This window comes from Erythrolamprus reginae, chromosome 1 (assembly GCF_031021105.1).
Source record: "Erythrolamprus reginae isolate rEryReg1 chromosome 1, rEryReg1.hap1, whole genome shotgun sequence".
Taxonomy (NCBI): domain Eukaryota; kingdom Metazoa; phylum Chordata; class Lepidosauria; order Squamata; family Dipsadidae; genus Erythrolamprus; species Erythrolamprus reginae.
The window spans coordinates 158,133,067-158,152,728 of record NC_091950.1 but is presented as its reverse complement, the minus strand read 5'-3'; the positions used below and the strand labels follow the sequence as shown (position 1 = coordinate 158,152,728).

Sequence of the window (19,662 nt, the reverse complement as noted above, 5' to 3'; positions counted from 1 at the left end):
GAAAAAATGATGGTTCATAACATGTCAACCTTATAACTAAAAGCTAATATTGAAATGGATTTACCACTACTAGACTTGTTGCTTTTGGGATGTGTTCCTGCATTAAATTTTCTATGCATTTTGTTTTATTGGTAGCAAAACTCACTAGTTTGACGCAATATGCCAGTTGTGCAAGGGTAAAACAGAAGCATTGAATTTTTGATTTTGATGAATATCTTTTGATCAGAGTTCTGTGCAAAATAAAAGATTAAACTTTTATTTATGAATTTTATATCTGGTTTAAAAACTCAGAGAAATACGGCATTATATTTGCCATGGTTGGTAGGAAGAAGTGGTATTTTTTTCTATCTTTGCTTTTGTTTTACAATATAGCTTTGAAAAGCGCTGACAGGAGGTGCTGAAGAACATCTCAATTGGTGACAAATGGACACAGACAAACCACCACACCATCAGTGGTCTGGTGGTTTTTTTATTAAGAGAAGGTTTTGCTTTCTAAAATCCTGCTCAGTTTTCTAGGTTTGTCTGTCACTGCAGCATGGCAAACCTGTCAAGTTTTATAACATTTCTATTTCTTCATATTTATTCAGGCAATGAAGGTTTTTTTTTAAAAGTCCCTTCATTTCATTCTGTCCATTTGTCCAAATATATTTAGCTTTAATGTCTTGATATAAAATACTTGTTCAGTGAACCACACCAAGCATCCTCTTTTGTGTGTCTTTATCCTTCCTTTCCTTCTTTCCCTCTCTTTTCATTTCAAAAATGGAGCATACACTTTCCAATTATGGTTGAGATCTTCCTATCCTATTGTTTTATTCATCATTGTTAAGCAGAATTTGTTAAAATTGGAAAAGGACAGGAGAATAACTATTCTGTATGTGAAATAATGATTCAAAGCTCATAAGAGGCAGCTGAAACATTTTTTTTAAAAAAAACATTCTTCTTATTACTTCTCTGTGAATGCTAAATATTCTTGATGAGTTTTTTTGTTCTTCATTTATAAAGAAAATTTATTCAGTCCTAGCAGTTAATATGTTACCTTTACAGACACAATTCTAATTTTTTAGCTTTGCTTTATTTCAATAAAGGAATCAGATCAGTATATATAGAGGGGCTCTGATGAAATAAATCGGACAGCCTTGTAGACCTGAAAAATAGGAGTTTCATCTAGTAGCTAAAATGACAAAAAAGGTGATATTTTCTCACTCTTTGCTCATAATGAGCAAACAACACCTGTCTTGAGTAGAAGAATGGATGAGATGCCTTTTAATGACTCTTCCAGCTGTATAATTTTTTGACCACTGGATGTTGCTTGCTTATATAAATGGAAATTGCAGGTCTTCATGTATTTACCTTTAGAAAGGGAATTGATTGATGCTTGTTTTCTTGGCATAGGTGGATTGGGCAAAGAAGCAGGTGAGTCCAGTATTGTGGTCTTTGAAAGCTCCTGACTATATAGAAAGCTGCATTGTTAACGTAGCTTGAAATATGGACAATGATTTTAAAAAAAGAAAGAAAAGATACTAGCTTTATTTCCAGTTGTGTTCAGCAAAGGAGGCAAAATGTTTAAGGTTACCACGCAGAAAAGCCCAGTTTATACATGTTTGGCATGTGTAGGGTTTTGTTTTTTTTGTATTTATGTAAATTTTAGAAATGATTAATATAATTGAAATAGAAATGTGGTGTGGGAAACTGACAATGTTAACTATGAGCGTGTCTTTACAGGCTGCTAATGGGATAAATTCAAGCTCCTCCCCCTTTTTTTGGTCAATCCTATTGTTAAACTGGATTTGGATTAGCTACTCTTCTACAAAGTAATTCTTCAAATAGAAAATAGCCCTCAAACAGCTTACCAAATGAAGTATGGCTGATGTAGCAATAGCAATTGCACTTAGACCAATATACTGCTTCACAATGCCTTATAGCCCGCTCAGTTATTCACAATGTCAGTGTAATCGCCCCAAACAATCTGGGTCCTCATTTTATCGACCTTGGAAGAATGGAAGACTGAGTCAACCTTGAGCTGGTCAGGCTCAAACTCCTGGCAGTGGGCAGAGTCAGTCTGCAATACTGCATTCTAATCACAGCACCACCATGGCTCCTTAGTCATGATCTACAGTTGATCTACAAAATAATTCTTGGTTCTCAAATGTTGAAGTGGGAAGACTTGAAGTACAGTAAACGGACATGGTTTGTCAACACATTTTGTTTAATCATCTCTAAGATTCCTAGCTGATCCCCTCTTTCTAAAGAAACCCTATAGAATTTCCATATGTATCTAGTATATTTGTTGCAGCTATACAGCATTCATGTGTTGCATTTTAGAACTGCATTGTCTTGAGTCTTGCATTATCAAAGCACTGTTATCCTTACTGCTTCTCTGGATTACTAAGTGTATACAGAAATACTAAGGACTTTGATTGAAGGCTGTAGATGGCTATATTCCTATATCTCTTCTTCTATTCTTTCATTGATATATTCTATTACTATATCTTCTTTTCTATTATTTCTTAGATATATTTTACTATGAGTATCTCCTCTATGACCTTCATCATGTATTTTACTATGTGTATATAGATATATACCCACTAAACCCTCTTTGTGTATTGGACTGACTAACTAACTAACTAACTAACTAACTAACTAAATAAATAAATAAATAAATAAATAAAATAAACATCAGTAGGGAGTTAATCTTGATGGTTTAAATGTCCCCTTCTGATTCTGTGTTGATGTCATTTATGAGCAGCACAGAAGCTTTTGAATATGGTCCTTTTTCAACTTAGGAGAAACTTCAGCATTAAAAAAAAATCTGAAAGGGCATAGTTTCAAACTCTAGCTATGAATTCTTGTCAACCTCAGAAAATTCAGCTTGCCCTGAGTAATAGAGAGGAACAACTCTCTTCATAACATAATTGTGCTAGGGATCAATTTCACTTGCATAAGTAGTCCCACCTGAATTTGCTTGACAACTAATTTCTGCAGTGTTATTAATTCATTTTGTAAAATATAACAAGAGTTTATACTGTATCTGCAGGTTGGACCTAATCACTTTCCTGAAAGAGTTTACTGCCATATTCAAAAACTACTCTGTAGAACCAGTCAATTAAACAGTCCTATCTTCTTGTTTTAAAAACACGAAATTAACTTTGAATGATGCACTTTTTCTCATTAAAGCAGTGGCTCTCAACCTACCTTATACCACCACCCTTTAATACAATTCCTCATGTTGTGGTGACCCCCAACCATAAAATAATAAAATAATTAGGAAACTCAACGGTGGGTTCTAACTTACCTTGCTGTTGGTTTGCTTCCTCATGGGCGAGTGTGTGTTTTGCCTGGGCATGCACCCGCAGTGCTGATTTTTTTAAAAAAAAGATTGCAAGAAAAATGCCGGGGGGAAAAGATGATGCACAAATACCACTGGGTAGTTCTGAGGCATTACTGTTTGAATGGTGTTGATTGCTTTGGCATTCATTAATATACTGCTGTGAGTAACAGATACTTTATTGTAAATCCTGCCTTTATTATTTTTATAAAAACTCAAGATGGCCAACATACATGATATGATTTTCCTGATAATAACAACCCTGTGAGATGAGTTGAGATGAGAGATTGGCCCAAAGTCACCCAACAGTTTTCATGCCTAAGTTGGGACTGGAATTCAGATCCTGGTTTCTAGGCTGATGCCTTAACTGCTAAACCAAAATTAGTTTTTCTATTGCAGCAGAGGCGGAATAACAACATGGACACAGAGATGGATTTAAAACTGGGTCATTTTTATTAATTCAATTAAAATTAATTTAATTCAACCTAGCATAGACCCGCAGAGGTCAACTGAAATACCTCCAGGGCGGAAATGATGCAATAAAAACTTCTGGGGCAACTTAGGGCGTAGCTCCATGCTGATCCAGGTGAAGGGGCCGCGCCCTCACCTGGATCCCAGCCATGCCATGCTTGTGGGAGGTCTCGCCGTCCAATCCCTGAAAGGGAATTGAAAATGGGCGAGACCCAGAGGAAGGTTCTCCCCAATTGCTCAGGTCGATTTAAAAGGCACCATGAGCCCTTGGAGAGAGTCTGCCAATCATCCCCAAAGATGCCCAACAGAGAACACGCAGTTGCTAAACACCTCTGAATTTCCACCCCTAACCTGCCAACCCAATGACCAGAGGTAAGCCAATTAGAACTAATCGGGGATCGAAACACCCCCTAACCGGTCGTCCCGCACCGCAGTGTGGAATAGGCAAAAAAATGGTCGCAGAAAATACCGAGACTGCCAAAAATTCCTATAAGTCCCCCCAAGGGCGACCCCTGTAGCACACTGAAAGATAGGGAAGGCGGGCGGGTGTTCGCCTGCTCGTTGTCCGCGGCGAAAAGGAAGCCCCGAGCCTGCGCAGCCCTTTTTATAGGGCTGGCAGGCTCCGCCCCGACAACGTCATCAGCAAGCGCCGATGATAAGGCATGGCCGGGATCTCGTGAGATCTTGCGAGATCCCGGCCATAAAATGGCGGCGGAGGCCAAGGGCCGTGTTTCCCTGGCCCTGCTGCAAATCCTGGCCGGCGTTGAGACACCGGCTGAGCATTTTTCCCTTTTGTAATAAAAAGATGAGGAAATAAGTTTAAAATAGGTAAATGTTTGGCTCATCATTTATTGGAAAAACACATGTGATAGCGGCTTCTGTAATCATTTTACGAATCTTCTATACTGCAGTGAATGTATATGCTCCCTTTGGGTAGGGTGTTGTTGTTTTTTTCCTAAATACAAAATGCTGAGTTTTGAAAGGGAGGAAATGGAATATTCTATCAGCAATGTCATACTTTTGACAGAATGAATAAACACCTGGAATGTGAGTCCAGAGAATAAGTGAATATACTTCACTTCATCCCCAAATTAATTGTGTTTTATTTATTTGTTTGCACAGTTTATATGTATGTTGCTCCAACCTAACTTTGAGAGGCTTATATACACTATTTATTTATTTATTTTATTTATTTATTATTTGGATTTGTATGCCGCCCCTCTCCGAAGTAGAGACTTTAAAGCTCAAATAACAATAATACAAAACACACTGTCATTGATAAATAAATTTTCATTCATTAAGCTCCAGAAAGGGACAGCTTAAAGCATTTGTACTTCATCCCCAGCCTCCTTTTCAAATGTTTACTGTACTGAGAATTTAAATGTAAAGTATTAATTTTCCTGAGAACTGTCTATGTCTATACTGTCTATGTCTATACTAAACTGTCTATAAAGCCAATTTAATTTGTATAATTTTTGTAAGAGGCCCTATTTTTTCCCCTTTAATCTTTCAGGTATCTTCGAGAGGCCTAATTTGGATGCCGTATCTGCAGCACATCTTCAATTATGGCTGTTGCAGGACCAAAAGCCCTTCTACTGTCATTTGTGAGCCTTTTCCTTCTCACATTTCACCTCTCTGCGGCACACAGGATTCCTGACTATGCTGAAGAAGACGAGGAGAAGCAGTGTTCCAGAAGAGAGCACCCTATGATTTATTTCGAAGGTGAAAGATCTTTCTTTTTTAATTCTTCTGTCCCGTTTTGAGAAGCGGCAGTTTTAGGTCACTTTGGATTGCAAGTAGCCTTTCCTGTTATTTCAATTACCATTCAATTTTCTAATGAAGTGCCAGAGTGACATAGTCTGTCTTATTTTATTACAGCCATTTTCTTCTTCAGTTCTAAAAGGGCAGAACTTGCTCTTTCAAAAATTATACCATTCGGACCTGTATTTTGCTGTAGAAAGTTACCTTCCTTGCTTCTTTCATGAAATAGTGCCTATTTGCAATCTGGATCTCTTTCAGTTTCTGCTGAGGAGAGTAATGAGCTAAAATGATTCCAGTAATAGGTTTTCACTGGGTTTTTCAATAACCAAATTCCCAAATTTTTTTTTTTTAAAGTCCTAACTTCAACCCTGATTCTTTCCTGATTTCTATCTGCTCTCTCGGACCTGTATTTAAACACATAATCTCTGATTTTTAACCGACAGTCCCGATTCCTGTTTAAACTCTTGTAAAATATTTGTTATACCTTTAATCAACTCCATCGGGGTCTGGGTCAATATAATTGCATCATCTGCAAATAAATTTATTTTCATTTTTAATTCCGAAGCAGTGGAAGTGATGTGCCGGTGCCTGGAGGCTGCTGGGGCCTGGATTGGTGTCAACAAACTCAAACTCAACCCAGACAAGACGGAGTGGCTGTGGGTTTTGCCTCCCAAAGACAATTCTATCTGTCCATCCATTACCCTGGGGGGGGAATTATTGACCCCCTCAGAGAGGGTCCGCAACTTGGGCATCCTCCTCGATCCACAGCTCACATTAGAGAAACACCTTTCAGCTGTGACGAGGGGGGCGTTTGCCCAGGTTCACCTGATGCGCCAGTTGCGGCCCTATTTGGACCGGGAGTCATTACTCACAGTCACTCATGCCCTCATCACTACTGTAACGCTCTCTACATGGGGCTACCTTTGAAAAGTGTTCGGAAACTTCAGATCGTGTAGAATGCAGCTGCGAGAGCAATTATGGGCTTCTCTAAGTATGCCCATATTACTCCAACACTCCGCAGTCTGCATTGGTTGCCGATCAGGTTCCGGTCACAATTCAAAGTGTTGGTTATGACCTATAAAGCCTTTCATGGCACCGGACCAGAATATCTTCGGGACCGCCTCCTGCCACACGAATCCCAGCGACCAGTTAGGTCCCACAGAGTCGGCCTTCTTCGAGTCCCGTCGACTAAACAATGTTGTCTGGCGGGACCCAGGGGAAGAGCCTTCTCTGTGGGGGCTCCGACCCTCTGGAACCAGCTCCCCCCTGAGATTAGGATTGCCCCCACTCTCCCTGCCTTTCGTAAACTCCTTAAGACCCACCTCTGTCGTCAAGCATGGGGGAACTGAAACATCTCCCCCTTGCCCATGTTGTTTTGCCATTGATTGATTGACTGTGTGCCTGTTTTTTATATATATTGGGATTGTTTTATGAATTTTTAAATTTAAAATTGTAATTAGATTGGTGTAATTGGATTTGTTACTATGTACTGTTTTTATTATTGTTGTGAGCCGCCCCGAGTTTGCGGAGAGGGGCGGCATATAAATCCAATAAATCTAATCTAATCTAATCTAAATCTAATCTATTCTATATCCTGCCCAGGTAGGTAAATTTATGATCTAGAGATGTGATGACGAACCTATGGCATCCGTGCTGGAAGTGGTAGGCAGAACCATCTCTCCGGGCACGTGGAGCCATTACCCATTAGACTTCCGGGTTCTAGTGTGCTGGCCAGCTGGTCTTCATGCACATCTAGGAAGATGATCTTCTGGTTTCTGGTGCGCATGCACACATGAAGACCAGGTGGCCGGCACACTGGAACCCAGAAAAACAAGAGGAACAGGCACCAAGTAGCGGCGGTAATGGGAATCTGCCCCTGATACTACGGTATACATCACAGTTAAAGCATGGCTGTGTATATGTGGAGGAGCATCTCATTTCACCTACTCATCTGGTCTACCAAACAAAACTAAGGGGTAGATTTTAAAGGAAGAATACCAAGGCTATAAGCTGTTCCTTAACGTTGAAAAAAAATCCTCTAAAAGAAGGTCATGATAAACCATTTATATAGTGGACACTGAACACTTATTAAATCCTATCCATATAATTACCAGAGGTCAAGCTTGCCATGGCTTTTATATTGTATCAGCCAGGGTAGTGGCAAAGAATACTGATACAGAATTAGGGTGAGCAAAGAGGTTTGCACCTGATGCTGTTTGGTAAAATGAATATAGAATCAGCAAACTGGAGTTATAAACTGGAGGACAGCAGGGCACTGTTTTAAGGCACCATAAAAATAATATTTTCTAAATTTAATCAGCTATGAAGGATTTTAAATGTTTTCTGCCTGGCTACAAAAAACTATACTGTTCCTTCTTTCTTGTAAGGAAGGCGAGGAAGAGGGCCCCCTATTTAGGCTGCTACATCAATGCCTATCAGTTTTATCTAAATGCCAAGCTACAGTTCTGGGTTGGTGCAAAAAATCTTATAGATCAGTTTGCATTTTATAAAAGGAGATTTTCTTTTGGACTCGCTATGTAACGGGTGAATTTATGACCTAGAGTCATCTTGAACATGGCCTTCATTTCATAAAATGTTGCAACCTATTCTTTGGTGATATTTCATTTGTTTAGTATGCTGATATTGTTACTTCCACAAATCAATGTATAATGAATTTTTCAAATAGTGAATTTCTGCTTGACTCTTGCAAATATATCTGCATTATTTAATCCTCTATTACAGAGGTCTTCAACCTTGGCAACTTTAAGACTTGTGGACTTCAACTCCCAGAATTCTCCAGCCAGCTATGCTGGCAGCTATGCTGGCTAGTGAATTCTAGGAGTTGAAGTCTACAAGTCTAAAAGTTGTCAAAGTTGAAGACCTCTGATCTATTGTGAACAGGTAACTTATTTTCCATCTTTTTGAGAATGAGAAGTTACATCTTGATATACCAGCTGAGTCTTACCTATTAGCATGTGATCTGTTTGCATTTCAAAAATGTCAGCATCTTTTTTTTTAAAGGATGAAATTAAATTAGTGACATGTTTATTTCTGTATAATAATATTTTGTTCTTAACTTTAATTTTCTGGAAAACAGGAAAACTTGATTGTTAGAATTGCTTGTTAAGTCACACCATGTGCTTTATTAGAGAAGAGTAAAAAAGGAAAACATTGTAAGATGAATTGTAGTGGAGGGAAACTATGTGTGGTTCTTTAAACTAAAAATGTACCCATACATTTGTTGAAACAAAAGGCAAGGCTTGAATGAGCTTAAATGAGCTTTGAGTTATCCTAAGACTATTAACAATGTGGCTTAAAAGGATTAATTTAGAACAGATACTCCTTTTACTTGTATTAGTTTTATGCCTCCAGTGAACACTGTACTGCTTTGTATTTATTGTTGGTTGGATTGAGCATGTTAAATAGCTTCTTAGATATTGGAGTACCAATGGAAGTGGATAATTTCTTTAACATAAATGCATAAACAAACTATTACAAGCAACACATGCAGTTTTAAAAGTAGTTGTTAGTAGAACTATTTAAATGATGGAGGCACAGATAATCTGTACCTATTCATAGCTTTCATAGTTAGATACTCTGATATATTTTCATGTTAGAATATATATGACATATTAGGTGTGGGTTTTTTTTTTACCATCCTAGAAATTTGTTGGAAGAATTGCAACAAGTTGCCAAAAGAATTAACTGCAGAAATCCATTGATAATTATCTGAGCAGAAGGATTAGATAATAAATGTCTCCAACATTTGCTAGACATTTTTCCATAATTTGTTCAAAAAACCCTAATTTGCACCACTATCTCAGAGATTTTCTTCGTGTCTGAGAAAGTCTTTACACCTGTTTCATTGTTAATTAAAATGTAATGGTAAGATTTCTACCAATAATGTAATCTTACCAGGTGTTTCACATCCTTTTATAAATCCAGATTATGCTGCATGAATTATGGATAGTAATACCTTCTGTAATCTTCATGTCAGAGTAGCCGTCAAAATCTGTATGTATCTGTATCTAATAAAGATATTGGATAAAATCTTCTGTAATTTGTGCAACTTCTTCCTTTATTAGAATAATTGCTATATAAACTTCATAATCCCATGACTGAAGCATTTTCTCAACAGATTCTCTCTCCCTCCCTCTCCCTCTGTATATTTATTTATTTATTTATTTATTTATTTATTTGTTTATTTGTTTATTTATTTATTTAGTCCAATACATAATGAGGGTTTTAGTGGGTATATATCTATATACACATAGTAAAATACATGATGAAGGTTATAGAGGAGATACTCACAGTAAAATATATCTAAGAAATAATAGAAAAGAAGATATAGTAATAGAACATATCAATGAAAGAATAGAAGAAGAGATATAGGAATAGAAGAAAGAAATAGGAGATATAGGAGAGCAATAGGACAGGGGACGGAAGGCACTCTAGTGCACTTATGCACGCCCCTTACTGACCTCTTAGGAATCTGGATAGGTCATCCGTAGATAATCTAAGGGTAAAGTGTACGTTTGTGTGTGTGTGTGTGCATAATTTATATATAAAGAATATTTGAAAAACCTGGTTCTGATATACACACACATTATCAGAACCAGGTTTTTCTAATATTTTTATACCATACAGGTATACAGTTGTCAATCATTCCCTTCAGAATTACAGGAGACAACTGACTTCCTTGAATTGGCATATAAAATGATTGGAAGATTTATTCCATTTTCAAAAGTCTATCCTAAGATAACATTATCCACTTGTAGAGGATAGTGTCATTGCATCATCATGCACATGGCATCATTTTGTGTGTTTCAGCTAAGAGTATTGCTAATCCTTTCATGACTTTATGGCTGATTATAAAAATAATAATTCCGAGTCATCTCCTGGCTAGATGTAATTTATTGAGTGGGGATTCAAGGGTAAGAGAATTTGGGAAATTTTCTTCTTTGGCTTTTTGGTTGAGGGCCTCCTGGTGAAGCAGATACCTGAAGAGAATCCATGTGACTGGACCTAATAAATCAGGTCCATTGCCTAGGAATGCTAGTGAATACAGCTGGGAAAGAATATTCAATGAGGAATTTTGAAGTTTGTGTTCAGTACAGGATGCTAAATTGGACAATATTCTACTTCTGCTCTAACCTTTGTCTTTCTATGTCTGTCAGCACTTATACATTGTTGAGTTCTAGGTTTGAAATGCAGACGTCAGCCTCATTAACTGGTTGCATTTAAATTTTATTCTCACGTTGCTATTCCATTAGATTAGATTAGATTAGATTAGATTTATTGGATTTATATGCCGCCCCTTTCCGTAGACTCGGGAGACTCACAACAATGGTAAACAATACATAGTAACAAATCTAATATTTAGCAATCTAAATTACAGTTTTAAGTTAAAAAATCCAAAAGAAACCCCAATATATAATTGAATCATATCAGTCGAATCATACACAGAAACTACATGGGCAAGGGGGAGATGTTTCAATTCCCCCATGCCTGACGGCAGAGGTGGGTTTTAAGGAATTTCTGAAAGGCAAGGAGAGTGGGGGCAATCCTAATCTCTGGGGAGAGCTGGTTCCAGAGGGTCGGAGCCACCACAGAGAAGGCTCTTCCCCTGGGTCCCGCCAGACGACATTGTTTAGTCAACGGGACCCGGAGAAGGCCAACTCTGTGGGACCTAACCGGTCGCTGGGATTCGTGTGGCAGAAGGCAGTCCCGGAGATATTCTGGCCCGATGCCATGAAGGGCTTTATAGGTCATAACCAACACTTGCTTTTATTAAAAATAAAAAAAATACATTCTTGATTTTTCTAGCTATGAGTTTGTAATCCAGCACCGTTTACTCCAAAGTCATTTGGGCTAGGTAGCCCTGGTTGAAAGCAGAAATTTGGAGCCATTCTTAGATGCCGATTCCTGGGGGGAAAAGAGAGTTATTGTAATGTCCTATCCAGATTTCTAGTGAGGGAGACATCTTCCCATTGGAAAACAAATGGTTAATATGTAACTTTTTACCTGGGCAGAATATTTTCACTTGACGGAGAGCACACCTGGACATTCCAAGGTTCAAAAAGACCAGATATGAGGATGAAGATCCCATGGAGACAGATATGGGTGTTGATTTGGGTGTTGACAATCCTGTCACCAGCTTCTTACTCCCCCCTTTTTACTACAACTTTCCTTCATTCTTTGAAGGAGAAGGAATTTAGTAAGACATGTCATTAACTTTCTGGAAGTATCATGTTTTCAGAATGTACTTTGCTTGTTTTTGGCCTTTACTTATTTAAACCAAAGAAAGAAAGAAACTAAAGAAAGAGGACAGCAAAACAACAGCAAGGATTTTTATTCATGGGTAGTTTGTGTTTGTGTGTGTGCATGTGTTTGTGTGTGTGTGTACCGTTTTCTGCAAGTTAGTAAAAAAAATGTATTGATACACAATCTGTGCCTATGGAAAGTCTTGCAAATAAAGTTGCAAGACTTCAATTTTATGGAATTTAGTGTTGAAGCAAAGATCAGGGTAATTAGTAATTGTTTTCAGCTTTGCTGCTGATCTATATTTATTTTGATGTTATTTTATGTTTTTAACTTCCCTTTAACAATCGTTAAAGATGGGTGAGGGAGGGAGTCTAAAAATAAATTAAATATAGTTTCCCATAAGTTTTGCTTTTCATCATTATTATTTTGCAGTCAGTTGTTCAAAATGTACCTGACTGCAGTTTGCAATGAAAAGCATGAGCAATCTGTCCTTTTCTCTGTGCTGATTAATCATGTGCTTTTAGAACTTGTCTAAAAATGACTTAAACTGCTTAAAAGTGCTGTGGGGCATTCCTACATGTCAATAACTGCACATAGCACTAATTAACTTGCTAGATTGGCAGGTTCTTGGAGAAACCGTTCATTTGATTTAGAATTTGTTAATTGAATTTTATTTGGGAATTTCACTTTTGGCTACCATTGTTGCTTGATAGAGTGAAGATAATTCTTCTATTTAAGGTACCAGTAGGCAGCAGAAACATAACTCGTGCATTCTGTGAGCAAACCTTGTTTACAAGGAGGTAGCTAATCGATGTGATATGGCAGCCTTTCAAATAGAGGTGCAGATGTAGGTGCAGGACTATTTTTTAAAAGAAGGAAAGAAAGAAAGAAAGAAAGAAAGAAAGAAAGAAAGAAAGTTCTCTGCTAGCTATTATTGGTATATTGCTATAGTTCTAGGTTGTTTACTAATAAGAAAGCTCCACAGAAACAATAAGTAAAACAAGTACCTGTGGAGGTAGCAAAGTTGTGCCCATGTTTCGGCTAGGTTTTACCTATGTCTCCGTGCGTGATTTTGCTTTCTCCACCGGTGCACAAGCAAAATCACCCTGGTCCCGCAAGAACTTATGAGCCGTGATGTCGAGCACAATTTAGCCTTCTGACTCGTAGCCCATCGCTGGATAAGATTATCAGTAGAAAGCTATGGGGGGGCATCATGTATGTATCTTCCATGGTCTTCAGAATATAATTATAGTGAATAACTAGATGAATGTGGTGAGTTGCTCCCAGTTTGGCCTGATTCTAAGAACTGGTAACGACAGTATACACACACACACACACACACACACATACACACATACACACATACATACATATACAGTGATCCCCCGGGTATTGCGATCCCGATCATTGCGAAACGGCTACATGGTGATTTTTCAACCCGGAAGTACAAACACCATCTGCGCATGCGCACCCTTTTTTCTATGGGCACGCATGCGTAGATGGCGCCGGGCAGATCAGCTGCTGGGCGGCTTCCCTGGGTCTTCCCCCTCTTGCTGGCGGGAGGGCGAGCGGCGGGCATCAGCGAGGAGTTTCCCCACCGCCCACGCAAACTCCTCGCTGCCGCTCGCCCACCCTTCGCCCGCCCACGCCGTTCATTCTCGCCGCTTCCCAGCTGAGTCCTGAAGCGAATTGGCTTCAGGACTCAGCTGGGAAGCGGCGCGAGCGAGCGGCGTGGGCGAATGGCTTGTCCGCCGCCTGCCTGACCACGCGCCCGCCGCTTGCCCGCCCTTCGCCCACCCACGCCGTTCATTCTCGCCGCTTCCCAGCTGAGTCCTGAAGCGAATTGGCTTCAGAACTCAGCTGGGAAGCGGCGCGAGCGAGCGGCGTGGGCGGGCGAAGGGCGGGCGAGCGGCAGCGAGGAGTTTGCTTGGGCGGTGGGGAAACCCCAGCGCCGCTTCCCAGCTGAGTCCCCTTCCCAGGAACCCCAATCTTCGGCTCCTCGCTAGCGCTGCGGAAGTAAAAACACCATCTGCGCATGCGCAGATGGTGTTTTTACTTCCGCAGCGCTACTTCGCGAAAAACTGATCATTGCGGGGGGTCCTGGAACGGAACCCTCGCAATGATCGGGGGATCACTGTATACATACATACATACTGTACATACATTTAATTTACATTGTTATATTGCAAAGCTTCCTTTTTTTCCATGGTTTTTCAAAAGAAGGCAAGACTTCCAGTGCTGTTTTTAATAAAATAAAAGGGGAAAATAGGTATGTTTTAGATGCTATGGTAAAAGAAAAAGTTTTGCTGTACAAATCAAGTGATCTGTCTCAAACGTAAAGGAAAAACAAACTGACCTCTGTTCTGGTTTTCCTTTAGCTCTTCTGATTCTGTCCCTGAAGTAATATTGTTGGAATATATAGAGACAGTGCTGAGGAACCTTGGGGTAGAGTGGTATTTAGGGTCTGAACCAACAGCAGTTTCAAAGGTGGCTATTGCTTGAATGCCAGCAGGAGATAAGATGCTCATATTCATAGCACAACTTAAACCAAACACAATAAAGCAGTGCTTCTCAACCTGCACAACTTGATGCCTTGTGGACTTCAACTCCTTACTAGGGAGTGAGACAATGTGGCTGGCCCAAGATGCTTTAAAGTGGGATTTTTAAAAATCCCAAAGATGCTTTTTCAAAAAGTAACTGGACTTTGTTTTTTCAGTTCTTCAAAATTGAAGAAGCTTCTTGGATGAAAAGTGAAACGTCTTCAAGGAAAAACAAAGTCCAGTTGCTTTTGGACAAAGCACCTTTGGGACAACCATGACCTGGATGACTGAGAATCTCTCTAGATAAATGGTTTTTTTTTTTAAAAAGAACCTGCAAAAAGCTTGGGCAAGGCACAAAGTAAGGCAGAGTATTCATCAGCCTTACTGTGGATTTGTGGTAGGCTTGTTTTAAAGATTGAACACCATTTTGCTTAAATGCACTTAGTATAAGAACTGGCTGATTTGTGGCTTTGCCTTATTTCTTTATTTCTGTCCCTGTTGGTTTTTAATCAAGTCAGCCTAACCAATGGAAGAGATTGCCCTCAAATATAACCTGTCAAAACTGGGTGATTCCTTTTATCAGTCAGAAAAAATATTTCAGTTCCTGCTACCTTACTATAAGTCGCGATTTTTGACATGCAGAGTAAGCTGCAACAGCTTCATCCAATAAACATAGTTTCTTTTCCTCAAGAACCCATAAGAGAAGCAAGGGTAAAAAAAAAATGTATGTGAGCTCCATGCTGTGAGCTTTATTCTTTTTTTAGCCTGCATTGAACAATAGACCACAACCTTTGCCTTTGATGCTTTGGAAACTTCACAAGCGCAAAGGATCTTGGTGACAAATAAATGACTGAGAATCAACAACCACGGTAGGGATATGCTTTACCATGTGGCAGGCAGAAAGAAATCCTGAGGCATTTTATTACAGATTTTCTAGCCATTTACAAAACCATATGGAATGTTGTTAATATGAAAATAAAATTAAAATGAAAGAAAGCTGGTAATCCTCTTTCCGTGGTTAGAACCACATCTGAAACTATTCTATGTGACTTTGGAAAGTTGGGAGAATAAATTTTTGACAGAAAAGAAGTCAGTAAATTAGAATAAAAATTCACTAACATGCCAATATATAGTAGTATTTTTCAGTGCCTACCCTGTTTCCCCGAAAATAAGACAGTGTCTTATATTAATTTTTGCTCCCAAAGATGTTCTACATCTTATTTTCAGGGGATGTCTTATTTTTTTTTTCAATGAAGAAGAATTTATTTATTTATTTATTTATTTATTTATTTATTTATTTTGTCCAATACACAATGAGGGTTTTAGTGGGTATATATCTATATACACATAGTAAAATACATGATGAAGGTTATAGAGGAGATACTCATAGTAAAATATATCTAAGAAATAATAGAAAAGAAGGCATAGTAATAGAACATATCAATGAAAGAATAGAAGAAGAGATATAGGAATAGAAGGAAGGTATAGGAGATATAGGAGAGCAATAGGACAGGGGACGGAAGGCACTCTAGTGCACTTGTACTCGCCCCTTACTGACCTCTTAGGAATCTGGATAGGTCAACCGTAGATAATCTAAGGATAAATTGTTGGGGGTTTGGGGATGACACTATGGACTCCGGTAATGAGTTCCACGCTTCGACAACTCGGTTACTGAAGTCATATTTTTTACAGTCAAGTTTGGAGTGCTTAATATTAAGTTTAAATCTGTTGTGTGCTCTTGTGTTGTTGTGGTTGAAGCTGAAGTAGTCGCCGACAGGCAGGACGTTGCAGCATATGATCTTGTGGGTAATACTTGTGGGCAATACTTAAAAATACTCACATTTGTTGCTGAACAAAAAAATTGAACATTTGTTATATACTGTACAGTAGTTGTCATCACAAAACAGCATAACCAGGCAAACTTTGACCCTATCAAGAATTTCCTATTACTACCGTACCATTATTTCCATGTACAATAACTATACTTTCTTCAAATATATGTTATATATGTTCAGTTCGGGAATGCTGTGAAACGAAACGTCTCCCATGTTTTACTTTTGGGGGATGCCTTATATTAGGCAATTCTATGAAACCCCTCCTATTGTCTTACTTTAGGGGGTGACTTATTTTCAGGGAAACAGGGTATCTCTGAGATTATTCGCATATTTACTTATTAAATTACATTTATTTATTGAATTAATTTGTATTATTATTATGGTTTGTTGTACAGTCTGCCAGATGTTTAGATTGGATTTGACATTTTTATCTATCTATTGAGTTGGGTAGCTGTTTAGTCAGGTTAAAAGTATTATCTCAGAATGTAAGCTGTTGTGAGTAAAGCTGCCTTTTGAAATTGTTCCATATATTTTAGGATTGAACCAAAGGCCCCTATTCCTATTGGTACTATCTTTGCTTAGTTTTGGCACATTTGTTCTACTTTTATTTGAAGTTTGTTGTATTTTACGATTTTTCTCCATTTCTTTTTCTTCTATTCCATTGTCTCCAAATACAGTAATACCTCTTCTTACGAACTTAATTGGTTCCCGGAGGAGATTCGTAAGGCAAAACGGTCATAAGACGAAACAATGTTTCCCATAGGAAACAATGTAAAGTCAATTAATGCGTGCAAGGAAAACCCCCCCTGCAAAAATGGTGCTCTGCTGGGTGCCGCCGCCCGGCTGTTGCCTTTTGAAACATCCGGGGGGCTTCTTGGCGTCCTCCTGAACCCGAACTTCTCAAAGCCTCCCAAACCCAAACTTTTGCCGAACTTCCAGGTTCGGCGTTTGGGAGGCCGCCGAGATACCCCACCGCCCAGCTGTCGCGGCATTCCATGGGAGGAGCTTTGATGTCACAAAGACGTCCTTCCTGGCCAGCTGAAATGTGGACTCCAGGAAAGACATCTTCGCGATGTCAAAGCTCCGCCCATGGAATTCCCTATTGGGATTCCCCACCTCTGTTTGAACCTCTTGACCAGCCCGACAGCTCTGCGGCTCTTTTGCAAAGCTGACAGCCGGGCAGCGGGGCTTCTCAGCGTCCTCCTGAACCCGAACGCTGAACCTGAACTTTTGCCGAACTTCCGGGTTCAGCGTTTGGGAGAACGCCGAGAAGCCCCCCGGCTGTTTCAAAAGGTGACAGCTGGGGGGCGGGGCTTCTTGACGGCCTCCCGAATGCCAAACCCAGAAGTTTGGCAAAAGTTCGGGTTTGGCGTTTGGGTTTGGGAGGACGCTGAGAAGCCCCCCGGCTGTTTCAAAAGGCAACAGCCAGGCGGCAGCGCTCAGTGGAGCGCCATTTTTGCATTCCCTATTGGGATTCCCCACCTCTGTTTGAGCCTCCCAACCAGCCTGACAGCTCCACGGCTCTTTTGCAAAGCTGATAGCTGGGCGGCGGGGCTTCTCGGCGGCCACCCGAACTCAAACTATTGCCGAACTTCCGGGTTTGGTGTTTGGGCGGCAGGTTCATAAGATGGAAAAAGTTCGGAAGAAGAAGCAAAAATTTGCCGAATCCCAGGTTCGTATCTCGGAAAGTTTGTATGTTGAGGGGTTCGTATCACGAGGTACCACTGTACTGCCATGTCTAGACTTCTTTGGTCTTTCTTATCAACAATTGTTAAGTCACGGGTGTTAGGTGACAAGTGCTTGTCTGTTTCTATTTCTTTCTCTTTTATGGTTCCAGGCAAATGGTATTTCTTACATATCTTCCAATGCACTATTCTTGCTATTTTGTTATGTCATTATAGTCAGTCTGTGTGATCTTGCCATAGCTAACCAGATGTTTCTTTAGTTTCTTTGCAGAGACTATGTTTGAGGTCTGTTGCTGTCTTCTCAATTCTAGCTTTGCATGCATTTATTTTTAAGGCTTGCTCTTGTGCTGCCAAAATTAACTCCTTGGTCTGTTTCTTCAATTTTCTGGCCCATAGCCATTGTCAGCTCTTGTTATTAACTGTTGTGCCTGCTATTTTTTATAATGTACTGGCCATGTACATAGAAACATAGAACCATAGAAGATTGACGGCAGAAAAAAACCTCATGGTCCATTTAGTCTGCCCTTATACTATTTCCTATATTTTGTCTTAGGATGGATATATGTTTCTCCTATGCATGTTTAAATTCAGTTACTATGGATTTACCAACCAGGTCTGCTGGAAGTTTTTCCCAGCATCTACTACTCTTTCAGTAAAATAATATTTTCTCACGTTGCTTCTAACCTCAGATTGTGCCTGCTAACCTCAGATTGTGTACTTCCTCTTTTCTGTTCATTATGGTCTGTCACAGCTGGTCAGATGTTCAGATTGTATTTGGCATTTTTGTCTATCAAGTCCTTCCTAAGGACCTGGGATAGGGCCATGTGGCTATTTGATGGTGTTATAAGTATCGTCTCAGGATATAAGCTATTCTAAATAAAGCTGCCTTTTGCAATTGATGGATGGTGAATTTGCCAGTGACGATGGTGTTCAAGTGGTGCTCCAATGTTATTAATAATTATTTAGCATAAACCATGATATGAATGGGTAGAAATAATTTGGCAAACTGAGCTAGGAAGAACTCTTGAATGAGATAAATATGGGGAGAGTGTCCTTCATTGACAATATTTGTATTTTGTATTTGTATTTATTAGATTTGTATGCCGCCCCTTTCCGAAGACTCAGGGTGGCTAACAACAATATAAAAAGACAATGTAAACAAATCTAAACAACAATATAAAAAGACAATGTAAACAAATCTAACATTAAAAAAAAACCAATTTAAATAACCACTCATACATACAAGCATACCATGTATAAATTCTATAAGCCTAGGGGAAACGGAAATTTCAATTCCCCCATGCTTGACGACAGAGGTGGGTTTTAAGGAGCTTGCGAAAGGCAAGGAGGGTGGGGGCAACTCTGATATCTGGGGGAGCTGGTTCCAGAGGGCCGGGGCCGCCACAGAGAAGGGTCTTCTCCTGGGTCCCGCCAAACGACATTGCTTAGTCGATGGGACCCGGAGAAGGCCAACTCTGTGGGACCTAACTGGTTGCTGGGATTCGTGTGGCAGAAAGCGGTCTCGGAGATATTCTGGTCCGATGCCATGAAGGGCTTTATAGGTCATAACCAACACTTTGAATTGTGACCGGAAATTGATCGGCAACCAATGCAGACTGCGGAGTGTTGGTGTAACATGGGCATACCTTGGGAAGGCCATGATTGCTCTCGCAGCTGCATTCTGCACGATCTGAAGTTTCCGAACACTTTTCGAAGGTAGCCCCATGTAGAGAGCATTACATTAGTCGAACCTCGAGGTGATGAGGGCATGAGTGACTGTG

At 39.6% G+C, this 19,662-nt stretch overlaps 1 protein-coding gene across 2 annotated transcripts in view; it reads left to right on the top strand.

Annotated features, from left to right (window-relative positions):
- Positions 1 to 19,662, top strand: part of SEMA5B (semaphorin 5B) — a 622,390-nt gene that overhangs the window by 352,074 nt on the left and 250,654 nt on the right. For both annotated transcript variants that reach the window (XM_070730236.1, XM_070730229.1), the window contains one exon: positions 5,310 to 5,518. In XM_070730236.1, coding sequence (XP_070586337.1) covers positions 5,362 to 5,518 — 157 coding nt within the window. In that variant the 5' untranslated portion in view covers positions 5,310 to 5,361. The remainder of the gene's footprint in view (positions 1 to 5,309; positions 5,519 to 19,662) is intronic.